The 12,808-nt window shown below is 36.3% G+C and overlaps 1 protein-coding gene across 1 annotated transcript in view; it reads left to right on the top strand.

Moving 5' to 3' along the window:
• MS3_00004905 (uncharacterized protein) overlaps nt 1-12,808 on the top strand; it is a 27,511-nt gene extending 14,703 nt beyond the window's left edge. The window contains exons 5-7 of the mRNA XM_051212881.1: nt 2,440-2,567; nt 4,913-5,098; nt 12,512-12,808. Coding sequence (XP_051068806.1) covers nt 2,440-2,567; nt 4,913-5,098; nt 12,512-12,724 — 527 coding nt within the window. The 3' untranslated portion in view covers nt 12,725-12,808. The remainder of the gene's footprint in view (nt 1-2,439; nt 2,568-4,912; nt 5,099-12,511) is intronic.

Here is a 12,808-nt window from a genome sequence, read left to right as displayed (position 1 = left end):
CAAGTGAATTTAATAATAGTGATAATTATTGAGTTTGTAGGTATCAGCGCCAACGTTGGATTTGATAGCTTCAAATAAAGTGAGCATTGGGTAAGAACTTAGTAATAAATATATTTTTTACATCTCAGTGAGTAGAAAATTTTGTTTTTGATGTAAGCCACTTTGTTTTTTATTTACCCTGAAGAATTGCCCTATCTTAAATCACGAAATGTCAGTAATGCAATTTTCTACCCATTGGGATATAACAAAAATATATTTATTATTTATGATTATTATTACTATATAGCTTATTTTTGAGGATAGTCATCCTAAATAAAAGTTTAATGTCTAACACTTTCGGGAATTTCGTCATTCATTTAGTGAGTGAGTGCTGCATATAAGAGCATGAATTTTACTGAGTATTTTAAAGGACTAACCTAGTGCCATGTACGTATATCTTCTGTGAAAACGCCACTGTAGCGCATCCCAATATGCCAGATGTAACAAGCGAATAAAGTGACAGTAATGGCTTAAAATGAAATCCACAGCGGGAATTATGCTCTTAGACGCAGAATCCACTCACCAAATGAATGAACAAAAAGTGTCTGAAAATGCTTGGTGATACATACATATCGTATATCTAAAACGCACGAGCTACAAATTCCCTGACACCTGTCCTATACCGTGGATTATTTATTCAAACACTTATACAAATCACAACGTATTTTCAAATTTTTTGTATGATTTCTGTGTCAAATCAATGACAATTTTTATACTGTAAGTATACATTGTTAATGGTAAACAACATATAATCATCATATAAAACAAGTCTGATTTATTTTGACTGAAATTACGTAAAAATTTGTAAAACAATTCATTGGATACTTTACGTCTTTGTTCTATGTATTGATATGTATATATTTGACAATTTGAACACATTATTTACGTTTTTACCATAGTTTATTATTATTATTATTATTATCAGCTTTGTTCAATATTATATTTTTGGTACAATATAGAATTCTCAGCGTAAAGTATTTCAACAAGTTTCCGTTTCTTTCTTCTTGGTCGGTCCTGGCGATAAATATTGAGTGATCACCAGTTAGATGTTGGCAGTTCAGTAAATGAACATCTGAATAATGTGCATTCTTTTCGCTGTATATTGCCAGCAACCACATTGTCTCTTATTGAGTTTTTTGTAACTCTGACAACGAAAGGTTGTACACTTTTCAGAAACGCAGCAGAATAGGTTATGCGATTAATAAACATAATGATATATTAAAACAAACAAAAATAGATAACTTGTTGAAATATCTGGATGGCAGGAACAGGTAGCCCAGATGCTCAAGCAGGCCGCTCTTTATGGTTGAATAATTGGAATAACAAGAACTTATCATGAAAATTTTATTCAAACGATTGTTGATCAATAAGTTTGTGATTCAGGATATTGAATGAATAGATGGGATAATTAGAAGTCCAAATTAGTTTCATTATTTATTCTAAATTTATTCCTTCACAAATTTATTATGATATGCACTTCATTCCAAGAAGATTTCCCTATCCTTAATTATGCATTTATCTTATTTTACATGATATTCTAATTAATAATTATTGTTAATGTTATTGTTATTCATTTTGTATTGTTTATTTGAATCTTCTCATCGGCATATGTGAATTAACACAATATCGAGGCAATCCGCACAGGATGTACATATGCCAATAAGAGACTGATCAATTGCAATCTTAAACATTATTAGGAAGATTCAAACAAACAACATAAAATGAATTAAAACTCCACCCCACTGCACAAGCTAGTGACCATCAGGACTCAGTAGCTAAAAGGATAACATGATGGCGTTTGAAGCGAACGATACCGGGTTCTGGTTCCGGAGTAAATGTCAACTCTGTGATGCAGGTAAATCCAGCTGACGAGTACCAAATAGGATGGAGAGCGCGTTCTGGATTTCACTGCTAGCCACCATCCATCATGAACTGACTCAAAATAAATAAACATTGGAAATCAGAGAGAACTGACCAGGAATTTCTTTGCAATAAAGGGACCTGCAACAACACAAACCTACTAATAAACATTTACTAGAACATGAAACTTCCAGGACATTTAGTAAGAAAGCGTGCTTTCTGAAGTCAACCGCATCATGAATTAGACAGTAATTCACATGGGTACCATGAATGGCTATTGAGCTGAAGGTCCTAAATTTTATTGTGTTGAGGTGCTGGTGATCTCATTTAAGAATTTCTTAACTAAAATTAAACAACATTTTAGTGGTTCTCCAGTTGTCATCAACCAATCTTATAAAGTAACTTTAAGAATCTTATTTTTCATCGGCTTTACAAACTGCTTTGTTTAAATTTAAGTAATAAAGTTGTGAATAACGATTTTATTTTGAAATTACTATGTAATTCCATACTTTTAACATCACTGTTTTTTTGTATGCATAGGAAATTTGGAGTATGATATTGCTTTATTTAAACTCAAAGAAACTCCAGTTTTGTGGAAAATCAATCATTTAGATTTAATAGAATTTCCGGACAAAAAAATTGGCGAGGAATGGCCTAAACCTAATCAGGTAATTGAAATGTAACACATGAATGTGATGCATACTAACTGTTTATGATCAGTCTATTGATACTTTCGACTCGATATTAAATAATACAGTGACTTTTCGTCTTTATTTGATATACATATTTTTTCTAATAGATATTATTGAAGTGATTTTCATCAGAGTAGAATGAAGGTTCAGTATTCAGCTTTCTATGAGGTCATTCATGTGGACTTTTATGTGGAATAGGGATACAGTGCTTATTATCTATGAGTGCTACTCTAGACAACTTCATTTCATGAATAAAATTACTTTTCAGAGGAATTATTTATCAGAAGTGTGATAAAAGAAATATGAGCTGTTTATTGAACCTACAATTTGACATTATATGGAGAACCACTGATAATGAGTGAGCAATCTATATTGGTCTATCAATATAAGAATTATAAACAGTGAAGATTTCATCAATGGTTTTTGATTTAAGCGATTGGTAATGGACATCAATATGCTTTAAGATAATTAATTCTAAGATCTAAATCTGACTAACTGTGGAATTTATCGAAATGAATCATGAGAACGAAAGAGAAAACAAATTTCTATTAGGTGAGGGTTATGGTTTCTTGGTGTAATTTATGTTTCCTGGAAAATTAATTGAGATGATTCTACAAAATGCATGTCAGTCTTTGCGTGAAAGGGTGAAAGACAACTTTTTATTCGAATACAAGATGTATTGTTAAGATTTTTAAACGATATCTTGTTTTTCTAATCCTGAGTGTTGATTAAATTTTGTAACTAAAACTACAATGTTACCACCAGTATAAAGAATTGACATTACCTGTACTATGTAAGGAAGTTAGGCAGTTAGACGAAATTAACAGAATCGCTTGGACTCCAGTTTCGTGTTCGTTAGTTTTCATGAACATGATATTATATACAGGAGCCAACTCACGCCTTGAATAACTTCACGAAGTCATCTTTAATTAATATATTGAGGGATGTTAGTTCGAAATGTACCTGCATTAACAGTTTTCTTAGAATTGCAGGTACCTTTTGATGTTAAATGCCAATTAGTCTGAAACCTAGATCTGAGGCTAACTAACATCTGGTCAAATTTCAAAACTGAACTGTTTACCGTTTATACGGAAAATCAGTTAATTTTAGAATTTTAAAATATGTATTGTCATCAGGAAGGGGTGTTATGTGTGTTATAGTAATTTAATAGTTGAGTTCATGAGTCAATCGAAGCTAGACCACCATGGAAAACCTGGAAGCAGTGGACGGCCGTTTCGTCCTAGAATGGGACTCCTCAGCAGTTGCATCCACGATTGTTGTTTGTAGAATTTCAGTATTTACAACTACTGAGAATTATCAATCGAATCAACTTATATATTAAGCAAGCGTTTCACGAGTAACAGTAGTGTAAAATGTCTAGATTACTTTTAAAATCCGTATTATCCTGTGAAAACATTAATAATATATGTGAGTAATATATGTTGTTGGAAAACTTTTGAAAATCAGTAATCAATGAACCATCATTTCTTCATATAAGTTAGGAAGTACATTGGATAACTCATTTGCCATCTGGAAAGAAATCGCTTGAATTTCATGGTGAACATCTTTACTAGGATTCTGGTACAGCCGGCTGACAAGTTCTAGATCAAACAAATTGTGCGCTTTGGGTTCCATTGTTGGCTACATACCACATATAATGCGAATTGGTCAATCTTATTCTGATAATCATTAACGATATGCATTATATATCGTGCATGGGATCTTTCTTAAAGCTCTCACGTCTAGTAGTGAACACACATTACAATTAAGCCACTGATTTGAAATTCATTGATTCGCATCTTTAATCTCGGCAAATAAGTTTATGATTCACTATAGGTGGATTGTTATTTAATTCATCATATGCTTGATGTCAGTGGTTGTATTTGCTTACAACTCAAAATTCAAAAACTACAACACAACAGTTATTCAGTGTTTTTGGTGAAAATCCTCTGATACCACCGACAATCCCTGATAAATCAAATCTTGCCACAATGACATCTGAGAAATGCAACTAAGTGTAGATTATTGTGTTATTCATTTGACTAGGGATCACCACCCGTATGTACTTGTGTAGTTCCGTTCACTACTGTATATACATGTTTGACATTTGTACACATGCATTTGACCTTGGGTATTCACGATTCCTATGCACGCTTAATCATCTTTCTTTGCACAACCGGTCGTGTAAGTGGTTGGGACGCATGCATTGTGGATAGGATCGGACCACATAACATTACGTCCTTATCAATTTACTTTCTGGAGTTCGCTAATTACAAACATATCTGTTCCATGTGGTTCAAAATTTTTTTCTCCTTATCTAGAAATGTGTAGCTGTTGGTTGGGGATGTAGTTTTGTCGACGGGCCACCAACACTGAAAATTCAAGCTGTAGAACTTCCAGTTCTACAATCAAAAACATGCATGTCAATGTATTCAGCCTATATCAATTTAACGGAAGAACATGAATTCTGTGCAGGTTACCATAACTTTGGTAAAGGTGTATGCCCAGTAAGTTGGATGGATTTGAAAATCTATTCTAGCTATTCAATAACAAATGTTAAAGATGTGAATGGCATTAATTTTTAGTCAAATAGTTTCAGCCGACATTTAAGTCACTGTCTATGGAGTAACGTGAACAAATTCTGAATCTCAGACTTCACAGTATTATTTATACTGTTTGGTCATATTATTTTTTCTGTCTTATGTAGCCTAGTTAGGTGTGATTTTATTTGTATGCGTTTGGTATGGCTGATTTTATATGGACAATACAACACTATATCAGTCGATAATAATTCAAGCGATCAATGTTCAAAATATGTAAACTATGACCATTTGAGTAATATTGGTTGGAATGTTTAACTGATTGACTAAAAAACACCGATCTAGACCTAGGTAACTACTAATGATACTTTTTGAATCATTTAAATATCAGTTATTTCTAGTTAATCATATTTTTATTTAGCAAGTTGAAATACCGATGAATCAACACAAATTTTAAGTAGAATGATCTAATGATTCAATGAACATACCACAACAAGAACCGATGGTAATTCACTTGAATGAACAAGGGGTGATGAACGACTGAATCAAATGGTTCAGTCAAATTGAACTATAGAGCTAAAGAGAAAGCTATTTGTAGTTAGTCTATGGCGAATCGAATGATAAGTTATTTTTAGAAGACAACAATACTGTAAAAGCAAAGGTGGATGGTGGCTAGCAGTGAAATCCAGAACGCGCTCTCCATCCTATTTGGTACTCGTCAGCTGGATTTACCTGCATCACAGAGTTGACATTTACTCCGGAACCAGAACCCGGTATCGTTCGCTTCAAACGCCATCATGTTATCCTTTTAGCTACTGAGTCCTGATGGTCACTAGCTTGTGCAGTGGGGTGGAGTTTTAATTCATTTTATGTTGTTTGTTTGAATCTTCCTAATAATGTTTAAGATTGCAATTGATCAGTCTCTTATTGGCATATGTACATCCTGTGCGGATTGCCTCGATATTGTGTTAATTCACATATGCCGATGAGAAGATTCAAATAAACAATACAAAATGAATTAATACTGTAAAAAAGTTAAAAATACGTTAAGGAATGTAGATCTAAAGTATGATATCATTGACTTGTCACAGTCACGCAAACATGTATATGGTATTTTCCATAGATTTATTTCAATTATTGTACTCAGTGAGTTCGTAAGCTACAACGTAGGACCAGGTGCATATATGCATCAGTCCACGTTGCTTTATCTCATTAGTACAACAAGATGAGCATCAAATTCATAGAAGCAGTTAACTCAGTGGTGTAATTTATAAAAAAAAAAGATTGTGTATAAGGCTATAATCTAGGAAGAATTAGTTCATAGAAATAAAGGCATAAAACAGTTTTAATCTTTCGGTTTAAGAGAAGAAAAAGTGTGCATACACCGACGTCATTGTGATCGATTCTGAGCCATGTCACCAAGAGTCTTCAACCATTGGTCACGATAGTCACGCGGACCTCAACTAAGTTGTCTGCATCTACCAACATGGTTCAGACTAGAAGTTAGTGACTTCAAGCACTGATGTCACGTTTTGGTTTGGTCGCCCCTAACTTTCTTCCAACCATATCCAACACTACCCAGAATTGCACGTCGTGGTAATACGTAACTCGTGGCCGAATCAACTCAGTCGATGAAGATTTACAGCCTCATCAACTGGCTTGCCATCATTCGCTAATACCCTGTGTTTAACCTCACTATTACTTACCCGGTGGTCCCAGAAGGTGCGAGCAATATTTCTAAGACATATATGATCAAGTACTAGTAACCTGCGAGCATCTTATACTCTTAATGTGCACGTTTCTCAGCCGTAAATTAAAACAGAACGAACTACTGGACAGTATACTCGTCTCTTAATTGGTGGACGGATATTTCGCCTTCGCCATAGGTGACGTAATTTGAAAAAAGCAAACGAGCTTTTTGAATCCATTCTGAGATTTCGTCAGACACCAACCAATTAGGGATTATCAAACTTCCAAGATAAGTGAGGTTTCTGCTGTGTTCGACTATATCACTCCCTATCCTTAGTTCAGGTGTTGACGCAGACCTGTCCTGAAGCAACAACTTGCATTTAGAGGGACAGAAGCGCATCCCAAACATCCTGTCATTGTTGCTCAGTGTTACCAAAAGACTCTGCATTTTATCAGTGTTTTCACCAAGCAGGACTATATTATCTGAGGATTCTAAGTCAATAAATGGACTTCGTGGCTGGAGATCGACCCCTGAAAATTCAGTCGACATGAAAGTTATTTCCAGCAGCAGGTCTGTGATGAAACTAAACAGAAATGAATAAAGTAGACAGTTTTTCCGGATACCACTTGAGGTTTCTCTGACTCGACTTGTAGTGTCCGAGTAAAGAGCCTCCACAAGGTTCATGTATTTCTGAGGTATGCCTTTCAATGCCACAGAACCTATCGCTCTAGAGTCAAATGCTGCTTTTACGTCAAGAGAAACTATAGTTGTCCGACGCCGATAACCATGCCTGTGTTCCAAAATCTGACGAATGGTCAATATGTGGTCGATACAGTCACGATCAGGTCTGAAACCAGTCTGATTTTTCGTGTTTGCAGTTCACGAATCTTTGTTAGGCATCAGATAATTATTGAGGTTAGTATTTTAGACGCTGCATTAGTTAAATTAATCCCTCTATGATCATTCTAGGGTGATTTTGATCTTTTCTTAGATATTGGGATAACCAATGATTGAGACAAGTAAGGTGGGATTACGTTCAACTACCAGATTCTAGCTGAAATACTAATCAACCTAATCGCTAAAATTAGACAACCAAACTTAAAGACCTCTGGACCAACTGCTCTTCCTAGTTTCAGATTAGATATAGCTTTCTGAACTTCAATTAGATTGGGGGGGGGCTACTTCAATGTTCCATTCAGGCTGTTTGGGAGTGAAGGGTAGTTATAGAGTAGCTGAAGGCCATCTGAACTGCTCCTTAAAGTGCTCCGCCCATCGTTCCAAATGTCTGATATCAGTGCAGACAAGTGTCGTTTCTTTCCGAGATCGTCTCACTTATACTCGACTTGTTAATTCCGGTTTCTTTTATTAGTTTGAAAAGCTGTCTGTTATTACCTACAGCTGCTGCCTTTTCTTTCTCTTTTGCTTTCGTTGTCCACCACTGCTTACGGTCATTCCTTAGACTTTTGCTTAACCTAGATCTGGCTTGTTTTCGCTCTTTATCGTGTTCAGAGCCCGATGGGATGTGTTTACGAGAATCTATTGGTGCAATAGACTTAGTAGAAATCCACTGGTTTTTCGTGCCCCTTTGGTTCGAATCACTAATAGATATCTGTTATTTCTACAGCTGTTCGTATATCTTTCCAAGCAACATCTGGGTCAGTCTCGTTTTCAGAACTGCCTAAGTGTGACCTTAGTTGTTGCTGGAATCTGCTTTTGGCTTTCTCCTCACTGAGTTTGACTCTGTCGGGTCTTCTTAATGTGTTTTTTCTGCGTCCACTGAGGCGCAATCAAATGCGTGTTCGTGTTATAGCATGATAAGAGTCTAAACATGTATTCCAGAGCGAGCGGTGGTCTTCTATAGGACCTCTCCAACGATGCCTGGTGGCAATATGGTCCATTTGAGTCCGTCGTTGGTTTGGTGCAAGGGATCGTCATGTTAGACAATGTCTCTCCTTATGCTTAAAATTAGGGTTCCCTAAAAACAAACCATTGTCTGAGCACAATCGCAGCAGACGATCACCATTATCTGTTCGCTGAGCCGGAATACTAAAATACACACCTAAATATATTTCTGTTTGGTTCAGGCTACCTACCTGGGCATTAAAGTTACCTGCTACTAGTACTATGTCTGAGTGTTTAGCTTTATGAAGAAGTTCAGAAAGCTTTCTGTAAAAGTCATCTTTCACTTCATCTGGGCTGCAGTTAGTGAGAGCGCAGGCAGAAACGGCGAAAAGGCAACAACGTATGTCCATATCTTTCTGGGTTCTTACGGAGCCCTTTAGTTTGTTCTGCCCTCGTACTTAGTGCTATGCCTACACCCGTCAGTCCATTCGAACTAGCCATCTGATCGCCAGATGAACGAAGGGTGTATCTCGTCGGCTCCCCATTTTGGCGAGATGAGGTTAAGTGAAAGACCACACTAGGATCCTGTATGCCTGTTTCGGAGACACAGCATACATCAATGGTATGAAATTGTAGGGTCTTAGCCAAGGAGAATCGCTGACCGATTTGACATAGGGTACGTACGTTGAAGGCACCAACGTGTAGTCTGGAGAGAGGTTTCAGTAAACTTGGGACAATATTTCGCGCACTGGAATCGTTGGCCATGGTGATATTTGAAGAAGTCAAAAGAGGAATTCTAGAGTTGAAAGTCGATGTAGGATGAATAATAGGTACTGAAGAGGGAGATTGATTATGAATTTAGTGATCTTGAGTACTGTTAGAGGTATGAGGGCGGTTATCACTCCCCGGTTGCCCAAATCGTGGTAGAGTTCTTTTAGAGATACCTGAAAAGAAACTTGGATTAGAGGTGGTCTTAGTGACCTGAAAGCGTGACTGCAGCGCCCAAGAAACAACTGCTTGAGGCCGGTTACACACGACCTTTTTGTGAGTACTATTCGTGTTAGCTTCATACTTGTCGGGACCTTACCGCCGGAGACGGAAACCCGTGGGATAAGGTGAGGTGTGTATTTTCTGGGTCGGCCTTTTCGAACCCCACCCCTACTTGTGGGAAGGCAGCATTGCTGTTATGCTGATTGTCTGAAGGAAACACCTTGCTGCCGTCACTACTTCTGTACAGTCAGCAGTACGACTTCGACCTCAGACCTTACAGCTCTTCAACCGACCTGTCTTGCATGGTAGGACATTGAGGAACGATTGTTCCAGCGAGTATAGCTCGATTGGTTCATCATGATAAGCAAGTTCGACCACCACGTCAACGTAGCAGCAACTAGGGAGAACTGGGCCGCTGTTTCATCTTCTTCTTAGCATTGTGAATGAATGATTTCGTCAAGGATTTAACTCAGGACCTTCAGGTCCCGTGGTGATCACTTAACAGATATTCAGCTCATAAAACATAAAAACAACAAAAGTATTCTACCAAGTAACAGCTCTTCCACAATTTTCATTGCAAAATTCACAATTTAAATTTATACGACAAAAGCGCACTAATTTACTCATTTGTTGTTGTATTGTTGGTGAAAGTAATAGTAAGTTTTTGTTGTAGACACATAAAATTGGGTCACTGTAGAGGATATAAGGGCATGCCGATTCCAAATATGATTATGAAGGATTAAGATAAGGCCATTAACCACCTGCGGTATAGTGAGTTTCATATAATTTGAGAAAATGTAATTATTAATTTCGAAATATTTCATATATATTGTTCTTACCCTCTCGCGGATGATAGTATTTTCATTCACTTACCTGATGGTCTCATCACACTATATCGAGGTGAAGCGTGGCAACTTATATATATATATATGTATCTGTTCCAGTTACCAAATTATCTATGCACAAAACACCTAGGAAATCAAACAGTCGAACCAAAAGATTATAATTTCTCTACAGTTGTGGTCCTAAAGCTTCTATGAAATATATATAATGCTTCACAGAGACCAGATACTAGGCTTCTTGAAAAATTATCAATTCTTTTAGATTGCTTGATGATCCCATTTGGTAATTATTACTACTTTCAGACTAGTTTCTCAAATGTACTTTAATAACTATCAACCACTGCTGATTGTCTTTGCCACTGTTCGTTTATAAAGTCAGTTAGTATTTCGTTCGTTTCTTTTTGTACGTGAATTTAAATTATTACTCGGGACATTTACTGCTAATAGATTAATTTATACACATGGAGATGAAGTACTAAACCGTAGACCAACTGCTTCATCGACTAATACTACTCACAATTGATTGATCACTGGGTGGTGATCAATGTCATGCTTGTCTAGTCCTTATTCCGCCAGGGAGCACCAATCCCCTCAAGATTACAGGTACACCTTGCTGACGAGTGCCAAGTAGCACGAAACCCGGGTCCAGGGTTTCCTGTTGACTACCTCCAACCACCATCTAATCTCAACTAATACTACTCAGTTACGAAATTAGGGGTTTGGATCCAGTTGTAGGTTGATATTTTGATTGGCTTAACTAGCATCATTTGTATAGACAGGCGAGACCAAATCAAGATATAATATCAGATTATAGAGTCAGTCATTGTCAGTCTGAGGCATGTTGGTAGATCCAGACTACTAGACTGGAGTTCGGGTAGTAACCACAACCAGTGGTTGGAGTTACTCATAGTGGTGTATATGAACTCACTTTTCATCTTCCTCTAGATCTTGAGTCCCAGTATTCCTTTGTTCATACCTTTTCAGTACGCTTTCTTGAACCATACTCTTAATGCTTAATATTCTTTAGTATCATTGATACTACGATTATTTCGACTATTTTACTATTTATCCTGTCAATTTCAACTTGTCATACTAATATGGTACGTCAACTCAAGCTAATGCAAATTTTTGTAAGCATCTACTCTGATTATGACTGATCTGTGTAGGTTCCATTTCAGTCGGAGCTTTATTTTGTGAAAGAAAAGCGTTCGTAAAGATGACACGATTTCATACCAATCGTGGGTATTAGTTTAGAGGAACGTCCTCACAAGCTGTTCGAAAAGCTTTATCAAAACCAAGGATTAGTTTTAGCTGCACTAGGGTCAATTGAAGAAAATCATAGAACTCCAGTCCTATCGACAAATTTGTTTAAGTTTTTGAAAATCTAACTATACCAATCGACTTTTAGGGTGAAGGTTTTATAGAATAAGCTATGATTTCTGGGAAACTACACTGAAAGCGAGAAATTTCCTCAGAATTATTTCAACCCCTCTGTTGTAAAAGATATCGATCAAAACCTTTACGAGAAAAAGTCACTACACGTTAAAGTTCATCGATGAAATTCGAACCAATTGTCTGAGTTGGGCAGAAACGTAGCATGAAAACTGTATTCATTAGGTGTAGCATTTTTATTTACAAAAATAATATGAGAACATATTCCTTCATGAAGGCTATGTGAATGTGTTATTAGTTATAATAGCCCACCGGAATTGATAAAGTTGTAACTGGAATGACTGAGGTGACCGGAGTGATAATCTGATCATTGGTACAATCTCTGAATCATAACTGAGTAAACTTCAAGAGATAGAAACACTAACTGAAATTTATAAATCTTTATTAGAAAACCAAGTTTGTGGTTTACATGTAAAATATTCAACCAAATTACTACGGCTGTTTATTTGTCAACTAACCAATGATAATCAAGTGTAAAACTCAAGATCATAGGACAAACCAATGATTATTCAGTTTTGAATGCCATGACCACATTAATTAATCTTTAAAAAAACTATCTTTTAGGGTGACAGTGGTGGACCATTGGTCTGTGAAGATGATGGTGAATACAGATTAGCTGGTATTGTTTCAGCAACACACTCCAAACTGCCCGCTGATTATCCGGCAATATTCACACGCGTTTCTTACTTCGCCAAATGGATAAATGATGTAATCAGGGAGAACGGATATAAGAGAAAACCGAATGGTCTATTTTCATTTTTAAAACTGCATAACTGAAAATTACTATTATTTTTCACTTCTGTTATTACATGTTAATTTCCCTTTAAACAAAAGAAATTAGATATTAGTTGTTAAGCAATG

This window comes from Schistosoma haematobium, chromosome 3, assembly GCF_000699445.3.
Source record: "Schistosoma haematobium chromosome 3, whole genome shotgun sequence".
Classification (NCBI taxonomy): domain Eukaryota; kingdom Metazoa; phylum Platyhelminthes; class Trematoda; order Strigeidida; family Schistosomatidae; genus Schistosoma; species Schistosoma haematobium.
The sequence above is the reverse complement of the archived record's forward strand: the minus strand, read 5'-3'. Positions and strand labels throughout refer to the sequence as shown.